General features: G+C 33.2%; 1 protein-coding gene across 5 annotated transcripts in view; it reads left to right on the forward strand.

The window, feature by feature from the left end:
* FER (FER tyrosine kinase) overlaps positions 1–12061 on the forward strand; it is a 470473-nt gene that overhangs the window by 224654 nt on the left and 233758 nt on the right. For 4 of the 5 annotated variants that reach the window (XM_060093231.1, XM_060093230.1, XM_060093228.1 and 1 more), the window contains one exon: positions 9445–9648. The exons of the other annotated variant lie outside the window; for it this stretch is intronic. In XM_060093231.1, the coding sequence (XP_059949214.1) occupies positions 9445–9648 (204 nt within the window). The remainder of the gene's footprint in view (positions 1–9444; positions 9649–12061) is intronic. 5 annotated transcript variants of the gene reach the window in all.

The following is a 12061-nucleotide window of genomic DNA, read 5'->3' on the forward strand; positions in this document are numbered from 1 at the left end:
AGACCCCAAACACAGTAAGTTAAGCAAAATGAGAAGGCAGAGAAACACACAACAGATGAAGGAGCAAGGTAAAAAACCACCAGACGAAACAAATGAGGAGGAAATAGGCAGTCTACCTGAAAAATAATCAGAGTAATGATAGTAAAGATGATCCAAAATCTTGGAAATAGAATGGAGAAAATACAAAAACGTTCAACAAGGACCTATAAGAACTAAAGAGCAAAGAATGATGAACAACACAATAAATGAAATTAAAAATTCTCTAGAAGGGATCAATAGCAGAATAACTGAGGTAGAACGGTTAAGTGACCTGGACGATAAAATAGTGGAAATAACTACTGCAGAGCAGAATAAAGAAAAAAGAATGAAAAGGATTGAGGACAGTCTCAGAGACCTCTGGGACAATATTAAACCCACCAACATTTGAATTATAGGGGTCCCAGAAAAAGAATAGGAAAAGAAAGGCACTGAGAAAATATTTGAAGAGGTTATAGTTGAAAACTTCCCTAATATGGAAAAGGAGATAGTTAATCAAGTCCAGGAAGCACAGAGAGTCCCATACAGGATAAATCCAAGGAGAAACATGCCAAGACACATATTAATCAAACTATCAGAAATTAAACACAAAGAAAAAATATTAAAAGCAGCAAGGGAAAAACAACAAATAACATACAAGGGAACCCCCTTAAGGTTAACAGCTGATCTTTCAGCAGAAACTCTGCAAGCCAGAACGGAGTGGCAGGACATACTTAAAGTGATGAAAGGGAAGAACCTACAACCAAGATTACTCTAGCCAGCAAGGATCTCATTCAGATTCGACAGAGAAATTAAAACCTTTACAGACAAGCAAAAGCTAAGAGAATTCAGCACCACCAAACCAGCTTTACAACAAATGCTAAAAGAACTTCTCTAGGCAGGAAACACAAAAGAAGGAAAAGACCTACAATAACAAACCCAAAACAATTAAGAAAATAGTAATAGGAACATACATATCAATAATTACCTGAAATGTAAATGGATTAAGTGCTTCAACCAAAAGGCATAGACTGGCTGAATGAATACAAAAACAAGACCCGTGTATGTGCTGTCTACAGGAGACCCACTTCAGACCTAGTGACACATACAGATTGAAAGTGAGGGTCTGGAAAAAGATATTCCATGTAAATGGAAATCAAAAGAAACCTGGAGTAGCAATTCTCATATCAGACAAAATAGATTTTAAAATAAAGACTATTACAAGAGACAAAGAAGGACACTACATAATGATCAAGGGATCAATCCAAGAAGAAGATATAACAGCTGTAAATATTTATGCACCTAACATAGGAGCACCTCAATACATAAGGTAAATGCTAACAGCCATAAAAGGGGAAATCAACAATAACACAGTCATAGTAGAGCACTTTAACACCCCACTTTCACCAATGGACAGATCATCCAAAATGAAAATAAATAAGGAAACACAAGCTTTAAATGACACATTAGACAAGATGGACTTAATTGACATTTATAGGACATTCCATCCAAAAACAACAGAATACACTTTCTTCTCAAGTGCTCATGGAACTTTCTCCAGGATAGATCATATCTTGGGTCACAAATCAAGCCTTGGTAAATTTAAGAAAATTGAAATCATATCAAGTATCTTTTCAGACCACAACGCTATCAGACTAGATATTGATTACAGGAAAATAATCGGTAAAAAATACAAACACATGGGAGCTAAACAATATACTACTTAATAACCAAGAGATCACTGAAGAAATTAAAGAGGAAATCAAAAAGTACCTAGAAACAAATGACAATGAAAACATGACGACCCAAAACCTATGGGAAACAGCAAAAGCAGTTCTAAGAGGGAAGTTTATAGCAATACAGTCCTACCTCAAGAAACAAGAAACATCTCCAATAAACAACCTAACCTTACACTTAAAGCAATTAGAGAAAGAAGAACAAAAAAACCCCAAAGTTAGCAGAAGGAAAGAAATCATAAAGATCAGATCAGAAATAAATTTAAAGGAAATGAAGGAAACAGTAGCAAAGATCAATAAAACTAAAAGCTGGTCGTTTGAGAAGATGAACAAAATTGATAAACCATTAACCAGACTCATGAAGAAAAAAAGGGAGAAGACTCAAATCAGTAGAATTAGAAATGAAAAAGGAGAAGTAACAACTGACACTGCAGAAATACAAAGGATCATGAGAGATTAGTACAAGCAACTATACGCCAGTAAAATGGACAACCTGGAAGAAATGGACACATTTTTAGAAGAACACAGCCTTCCAAGACAGAACCAGGAAGAAATAGGAAATATAAACAGACCAATCACAAGCACTGAAATTGAGTCTGTGCTTAAAAATCTTCTAATAAACAAAATCCCAGGACCAGATGGCTTCACAGGCAAATTCTATCAGACATTTGGAGAAGAGCTAACAACTATCCTTCTCAAACTCTTACAAAATATAGCAGAGGGAGGAACACTCCCAAACTCATTCTATGAGGTCACCATCACCCTGATACCAAAATCAGACAAAGGTGTCACAAAGAAAGAAAACTATAGGCCAATATCACTGATGAACATAGATGCAAAAATCCTCAACAAAATACCAGCAAACAGAATACAACAGCACAGTAAAAGGATCATGCACCATGATCAAGTGGGGTTTATCCCAGGAATGCAAGGATTCTTCAGTATATGCAGATCAATCAATGTGATATACCATATTAACAAATTGAAGGAGAAAGACCATATGAACATCTCAATAGATGCAGAGAAAGCTTTTGACAAAATTCAACAGCCATTTATAATAAAAACTCTCCAGAAAGTAGGCATAGAGGGAACTTACTTCAACATAATAAAGCCCATATATGACAAACATACAGCCAACATCGTTCTCAATGGTAAAAAAGTTAAACCATTGCCACTAATATCAGGAGCAAGACAAGGTTGCCCACTCTCACCCCCAGTATTCAACAGACTTTTGGATATTTTAGCCACAGCAATCAGAGAAGAAAGAGAAATAAAAGGAATCCAAATCAGAAAAGAAGTAAAGCTATCACTGTTTGCTGATGACATAATACTATACATAGAGTATCCTAAAGATGCAACCAGAAAACTACGAGAGCTAATCAATGAATCTGGTAAAGTAGCAGGATACTAAATTAATGCACAAAAATCTCTTGCATTCCTATACAATAATGATGAAAAATCTGAAAGAGAAATTAAGGTAACACTCCTATTCACCATTGCAACAAAAAGAATAAAATACCTAGGAATAAACCTACCTAAGGAGACAAAAGACCTGAATGCAGAAAATTATAAGACACTGATGAAAGAAATTAAAGATGATAAAAACAGATGGCGAGATACACCATGTTCTTGGATTGGAAGAATTAACGTTGTGAAAATGACTATAGTACCCAAAGCAATCTGCAGATTCAAGGCAATCCCTATCAAAGTACCAATGGCATTTTTCACAGAACTAGAACAAAAAATTGCCCAATTTGTATGGAAACACAAAAGACCCCAAATAGCCAAAGCAATCTTGAGAACGAAAAATGGAGCTGGAGAAATCAGGCTCCCTGACTTCAGACTATATTACAAAGCTGCAGTTATCAAGACAGTATGGTACTGGCACAAAAACAGAAATATAGATCAGTGGAACAGGATAGTAAGCCCAGAGATAAACCCATGCACATATGGTCACCTTATCTTTCATAAAGGCGGCAAGAATATACAGTGGAGAAAAGACAGCCTCTACAATAAGTGGTGCTGGGAAAACTGGACAGCTACATGTAAAAGAATGAAATTAGAACACTCCCTAACACCATACACAAAAATAAACTCAAAATGGATTAAAGAGATAAATGTAAGGCCAGAGACTATGAAACTCTTAGAGGAAAACATAGGTAGAACACTCTATGACATAAATCACAGCAAGAACCTTTTTTTTTTTTTTTTTTTTTTCTTTTTGCGGTATGTGGGCCTCTCACTGTTGTGGCCTCTCCCGTTGCGGAGCACAGGCTCCGGATGTGCAGGCCCAGCGGCCATGGCTCACGGGCCCAGCCGCTCCACGGCATATGGGATCCTCCCAGACCGGGGCACGAACCCATATCCCCTGCATCGGCAGGCGGACTCTTAACCACTTGCGCCACCAGGGAGGCCCGCAAGAACCTTTTTGACCCACTTTCTAGAGAAATGAAAATAAAACTAAAAATAAACAAGTGAGACCTAATGAAACTTAAAAGGTTTTGCACAACAAAGGAAACCATAAACAAGATGAAAAAGACAACCCTTAGAATGGCCGAAAATATTTGCAAAGGAAGCAACTGACAAAGGATTAACCTCCAAAATTTATAAGCAGCTCATGCAGCTCAATATCAAGAAAACAAACAACCCAATCCAAAAATGGGCAGAACACCTAAATAGACATTTCTCCAAAGAAGATATACAGATTGCCAACAAACACATGAAAGAATGCTCAATATCTTTAATCATTAGAGAAATGCAAATCAAAACTACAATGAGGTATCACCTCACACCAGTCAGAATGGCCATCATCAAAAAATGTACAAACAATAAATGCTGGAAAGGGTTTGGAGAAAGGAAACCCTCTTGCACTGTTGGTGGGAATGTAAATTGATACAGCCACTATGCAGAACAGTATCGAGGTTCCTTAAAATACTAAAATACAACTACCATCTGACCCAGCAATCCCATTACTGGGCATATACCCTGAGAAAACCATAATTCAAAAAGAGTCATGTACCGCAATGTTCATTGCAGCACTATTTAGAATAGCCCGGACGTGGAAGCAACCTAAGTGTCCATCGACAGATGAATGGATAAAGAAGATGTCGCACATATAAACAATGGAATATTACTCAGATATAAAAAGAAATGAAATTGAGTTATTTGTAGTGAGGTCGATGGACCTAGAGTCTGTCATACAGAGTGAAGTAAGTCAGAAACAGAAAAACAAATACCGTGTGCTAACACATATATATGGAATATAAAAGAAAAAAATGGTTCTGAAGAACCTAGGGGGAGGACAGTAATAAAGATGCAGACGTAAAGAATGGCCTTGAGGACTGGGGAGGTGGAAGGGTAAGCTGTGACAAAGTGAGCAAGTGTCATGGGCTTATATATACTTCAAATGTAAAATTGATAGCTAGTGGGAAGCAGCCACATAGCACAGGGAGATCAGCTCTGTGTTTTGTGACCACATGGAGGGGTGGGATAGGGAGGGTCGGAGAGAGTCGCAAGAGTGAGGAGATATGGGGATATATGTATATGTATAGCTGATTCACTTTATTATAAAGCAGAAACTAACACACCATTATAAAGCAATTCTACTCCAATAAAGATGTTATTTAAAAAAAAATAGGCAATCAGGGAAATAGAAAGCAGTGGAAGTAAGGTAATATTCGAGTTTGGCCTAGGTGTGTATCTTTTTAAATAAAGTTTTGGGAAATATTATATAAGAATGTGAATTTGTTCAGCATGTAATTCTGCCTAGTCATTATGATAGACCATAGTTATATTATTAGCTAAAGACTCAACAAACTCAAATTGTCAAAAAGTACAAAAAATTGTTAATTAAGAAATTTGCGCATACGAATTTTGTTGCTTCATAGTGGAAAGTGAACATTAGGTAAAGTATATTTATAATAAAAATAACTAATCTATCAGTGTATGAAAACAATGATCAGTTTTACTTTATTGCTAAAAAAAATAGAATTTGTCAATTTACAGATAGGCCTTAGTGCCTGTTAACCATGGAACCATTGTTTTACATCCTGTTTATCTAGCCTGAAGGCAAACAATCATGAAGATCAAATATCCCAAATAGTCTTTGTTTTTCATTATTTTAATAATTAACTCATTCAATGCGTTCAATATATAACTGTTTAGAAATTTGCAAAAAAGTTGCAGGAAGAGCATTACTATTCATGTTTTCATTTTATGTTATGTATTTGTTCAACTATCAAACTCTAATTGCCATAAAATACATTTTTCCTAGCTATGGTTACATTGCCCTTTCAGTGAAAGTAGCTTTTAGTACCATCAGGCAGATTCCTTTTCAATAGGCTGATATTTCCCACCCTCTGCAAGTGTTTGGTGCTTCTCTTCCTTTGATTATATGACATTTGATTCTTAATCTCCCCGTAAAATTTCCCAGTGATATATAGCTTTAAAATTAAAGAGGTCATTATGGAATTTTTGAGAAATGTTTCAAATCCTGTGAGTTACTTGTAGTCACTGTAGTATTTTATTATACTAGATCTGAAATAATTCATTACTTAGATTATTAAATTAATAACTAAATTTATATAAGAATATTAAAGAATTAAATTCACTTTTAAGGTTATTAAAAATTCATAAAAACTTTTATGTTAGTGTTGTAGTTTTATTTAGCTTGTTGAAGCTCACTGAGAGGTTTACTTGTATATTTTCTATGCTGTTATATTTTAGTTTTTTTTTTTTTTAATGGTTTCTTATTTGGGTGCTTAATTTGAGTAAGATTCAGACTTTGATTTTTGTTTTTAAACACTTTTGTCTTTGCCTCTCAAAAAGGATCTCATCTTGTGCTCAAATGTTTGAGATAAAAGCGTACAAATCTTCACTGAATTCTTGGGAATTAGCCTGAACTAGGCTAAGAAAAAAAATAGCCTCTTAAGTCAAGAAAAAAATATTTTCATTTTCTTGTGCTGACTGCTCATTGCATCTTCATTTAAACCAATCTTTTTATTTCACTAAGCTCTGTATGTTTTTGCTGGAGTATTATTTAAGAATAAGGCCCAGGGAAAATAACTCAACAGCTAGCCTAGTCAATCAGAAAAGCTTGTCTTATTAAGTATAACTTGTTAACTGTATTAGATTACTATACATTTTAAAAAGAAACTTCCCCTTCCCCATATCTTTGGCAAAAATTTTAGATAACTTAATGACAAGGAAAAATCTTTCCCCACTTAGGCTTAGAAAGATGTGATATTTGAAGTAAAAAGCTTCATTTCATTTTTGATGTAATTATGAAGGCTTTTGGGATGCTGGGATTTTGTTGCCGGTACCTCCAGCATTCTATCACTGTCAAGTTTGCAAAATTGTATTGGAATATAATTGAAATCATATTAATTAAAACGTTCCTTCCAATATTTCCAGGGAACTCCCTGAAAGACCTGATAGAACCAGGCAGGGGATAAGTACAACCTTTCCCTGTGTATGCCTGTCACACATGTACAACACACACACACACTCATAGTGAGTTCAGCTTACATTTCGTAACAGTATTGTCTAGGAGCCAGGAACAGAAGGTCTCTGTAAGTTTCCCTTCCTACCCAAAAGAAACTAATAAACCCAGAGGACTGACGTGTAATCCCTATGAAATAGCAATATAAGTTCCTTCCTATTTACTCCTCTTTTTTGAACAAAGAAACAAACATAGATATTTTTTCCCCAAAATGTATTCCTCTCCTTCAAATCCTTAAATGAATTTCTCAGTGTTAGCTCACCTTTTGTATTTCAAATGCCTTTCTGACTTAATGAATTCTCCAGGCTCTTCATTCTCACAATTCTAAATAAATCAAAATTTGGGAGGATAGGTTGAATAGGACAAGAAATCAAGCATATGATATCCTTGTTTGTGATGCTTTTCTATTATGTAGACCTTTTTTGAGAGATAATAATAAAAAAGTTTTTTGCCAAGAGGTGACATTGAATTTCTTATTTTATTGATTTTTTTTTCCTCTGGAAAAAAGCAATAAAACACTTTGCCATTGGTGAGACTTGGAAATATTTGTATAACAGTAAAAATTTTAGTATTTTTCTGTATTGAAATGCACTGTGACAAAATTTTGGAGAAGAAATATTTAATCATTTTGACCACCTACTTTAAGAATTATAAACTATTAGTATCAGTATACACAAAAAGTTAATTTTGTGTGGATTATGCATTTGTTTTTAAAAATAATACTTTTTTAATCTCATAGTTGTGGCTAGTTCTTTATATAATTTACTTTTTAATCCCATTTTTGGGAACACAATTTAAAATTTATTTGAAATATAGTATTTATCATAATTAGTACTAAAAGAAAAAGTCTTATTTAGCTTATAAACGATTTCCATGTACAGTCACATCATGTATGCAATTAAAGAAAGAATATCATAGTGGTAGAAGTAGAAACCAAACTGTGGACTCTTTGAAAAAGTCTGATTGGGATTTCTCAAGGTTCTTTTTTTAAATCAGTCGGATGGGTTTTGGATAATATAAAATGGAACTTTGACCAGTAAGTTTTAAGCCTCTTCGTGTGGTACAAATCAATGCAGGCTCTCTTCAAAACTAGTTCTCATTTACCAAAAAGGTACTGTATTTTGTCCCTATGTAGAGTTCATAATATCAGCCTGAAAAACCTTATTGATGTGTGAATATTTGTCTTTCATTTATTGTTAATTCTGATTTTTCCAGTTTATGAATTACTTTCTCATGAGGCATTGTGCATATTATATTTTGAGAACGTTAAGGGTTAGTGCATATTATTATACCTTACCCATAAAGTACTCTTACCGCCTGGGGCAATTTAGTTTCTGTGGGTGATAAATATAAGCAAACAAAAAACTTTTTACTTTTTTGCAACCAGAAAATGTGTGATTTCATCTATTATTAATTAGAAACTTTTCAACGAAACATAACCAGCTCTTAGTTATCTCTATTTGTTATTAGCACTTGGCCTCCTAAAATAACAGATAATTTGCTTTCCTGCTGTGCTCATTACTTACATTCCTCCGTTGTTTTTGCCATATGTTTGTAATTGAACATTGGTGGTTTCAATGAAGCTAAGGCTTTGTCTGCCATTGCTGTACAGGATCAGGACCAGCCATGTGGCAGAGGTAATGGTTAAGGAAGTCAGGGGAATAAGGATAAGAATGAGAAGGCACAGCAACAGAGCAGCATCAAATGAAGACTTAGTGCTCCTGGGACCCATGACGTGGACAGTCCACAGCCCATGTGATTAAGAGTTAATTCCATAAAAAGATATAACTCAACTTTTAAAATGAAGTTATTTTATGATAAATTTCTCTGATCATACTCTCTTTTCATCATAATTCTCTGATTGAAAAATTTTAAATATATGGATTTATTTTATGACATGGTGAATAAGACTATAAGTGCCAACTCTAAATGTTGATGTTTTGTGTACCTATGTATGATAGATAGAAAAAACAAATAACCTTCAAGTATTTAAGGATATGTATTTGTACTAAGCTTTAGCACCAGTGCTCTAGGACATATTTTCTTTAAAAATTATGAAAATTTCAGATTCATCATATAACTTTTAATTGGTTAGGAAGAACATAGGTAAGAAGTATTTATAATTGCTGTTAGCTTTACCAGAAAAAAATTGCTATTTTCTCTAATTTAGTTTTTTTTCAATATTTGCTCAAGTTCTGTGATACGATCCCCATAATTGAGAAGCCTCTGGCAGAACAGGATTGGTACCATGGTGCAATTCCCAGAATAGAAGCGCAAGATCTGTTAAAACAACAAGGAGACTTCTTGGTGCGAGAGAGTCATGGGAAACCTGGTGAATATGTCCTTTCTGTATTTTCTGATGGACAAAGGAGACACTTTATCATACAATTTGTTGATGTACGTTTCCAATTTAGTTTATATGTATATTTTGATATAGTTAATTGAGGTATAATTGTAATAAGTGATGAATAATTTGTGATAAATGCCTGTAACACTAACTTCAGCACTTAATTTTTCTTTTTTTCTGAATTCCGTAAGTAGAGTGCTCTAAAATTCACTAAAATTTTAAACTTTTTAAGGAAATTCATATTTTAAAATATAAAGTTAAGAATAGTTGTTACAATTTACATTAAATTTAAATACATAAATATTTAATGTTTTAAGTTAACTTTGAACATTAAAGATCCTTTATATTAAAAATAAAAAGAAATAATGTGATTATCATAATTTTTTTAGAGAAACTTAATTATGAATTTTATGCTCTTGAAACCAGCCCTTGAAATTGATCAAAAATGTTACCATGAGAGATTTTTAAGTAATATTTTATTAAATAGTAATAATGAAATACCTTAATGAATGGAACAGTGATAGTTGAATTGTTTTTATGATTCTTTGAGGATTAAGGGTTTTTTTCCACTTATGTATAAGCTATTATTTGTTGGCATTAATGAACAATAAATAGAAATTGAAGAAAAATTTTTAAAATGATCTGGGCATATTACTTGTTCTAATACTGATTTATTTATTGAAGTTTAAGTATTGTAAACTTATTTGTTACATTCTTTATTAAGCACTCAACAGATGAAGAGTGATCTCAAAATTTTGTTTAACTTTACCCACTGAGAAATTTTTAATATTTTTGGCATAGGAAGGAACTGATGCCTCTATTTGTCAATTTTTACCCCATCATATCAAATGGCATGCATTTTCAAGCTGGCTGTCTGTAGGATTTCAGTTTATGTCCAGGCACTAGAGTGATGCTAAGTACCGTACAAGAAGATTGAACCACTATCATTAGATGAACTTCAGAGGGTTTTAGGAACATATATGTTCAAGTTCATATGTAGTTCACATATATATAAGTTCATCTAGTGATAATATATATTGCATATTATATTATCTATATACTATATAGATATAATTCTGAGGTGAAATTCACATACCATAAAAGTAACCATTTAAAAGTTGCATTTAGTATAGTCACATCTAGGGATTATATTTTAATGAAAATAGATGCTGTTCAGATGGGTTAAAATAAGTATATTAAAGTATATATTATAATTTTCATACTACTTGTTAATTTTGCATAGTATTCAGACCTCAACTGATAATTATATTTGCCTACTCTTATACATCCAATCTACTGTTTCTAATAGTATGTCATCCCTTACTTTCTTTAAATTTGTATGTGCCTTTAAATTATGGATGTAGATAACCTTCCTATTACAACCAGTGACCATGTTGACAATATTTATAAAATGGTATGAGAATTGTAGAAGGAACGATGGTAGGTAAACTATAAACTACAACTTATATGAATGTTTCCTTCTGTTTTCTAAGCTCTAAAATTTACTCTTTAAAATATGTCATACATTAAATAAGACTGAAATATTTCCCTTATCACCTCTTGTAGTTTAAAATGTAACTGTAGGAATTTAACTTAGTACTTTTAGAAACAAGTACTTTTAGAAACAAAATGGGAAGGGTCCACTTGCAAATTATCACTTGTCTTTAATATTACCATTTTGTTTTAAGTAACTAAAGTGAACAGCATAATATATTCTAAAAATAAGATATTGTTACAAGTTCACATTTTAAGATTTTATTCGGCTTCCTCTGTCATTGAAATTTTGCAAAGATCTCTCTTAAAGAAGAGAGTACTTGTATTTATGTAAATGCCTCAGGTTTTCCACTGCCTATTTTATTTAATTTGCCCTCATTATATAATGTTGAATCCTTCAATCAGTTGAAAAATAAGAGTTTTAAGGTGAAATCGACTGTTTGGGGAACTTTTAATTCTTTTTCTTCTTGTGCAGGTGAATCTTACTTGGTCTAAAATTATCCCATTTCCTTCCTCATATACCTGTTGTCTGGAAGGGGTTTATAAATGGGGGAGTCATTACCAGATATTTAATGATTGCTTATTATATTCCAATCAATGAATTTATAATCCATTAGTAGATTATAAAAGCTGTACATAAATGTGAGGTCAGGTGTCCTAAGTGAGGAAGACATAAAGAAATATAGGATTTTGTGGAAAAAAAGTCACATAGTAATCAATGAAAACTTGGGTTTCAGGCCCAGATCTGTACTTTACAAGCTCTGGTTTGGGAAGTAATTGGGGGTAATAGCTGATACACTGATTGTGAGAGTCAGACAGTGAATATATTCTTTGTAATGTGTGAAGTGCTATGCAAATCATTAGGCATTTTTACCATTGTTTGAACACTTTACTTGGAAAAACATGCAAATGTACTTTGTATGAAATATCAGTGTAATTGGAAAAGTTAACTTAAAAATTTTCTTTTTG

The sequence above is a fragment of the Mesoplodon densirostris genome, chromosome 3, assembly GCF_025265405.1.
Source record: "Mesoplodon densirostris isolate mMesDen1 chromosome 3, mMesDen1 primary haplotype, whole genome shotgun sequence".
Lineage (NCBI taxonomy): Eukaryota > Metazoa > Chordata > Mammalia > Artiodactyla > Ziphiidae > Mesoplodon > Mesoplodon densirostris.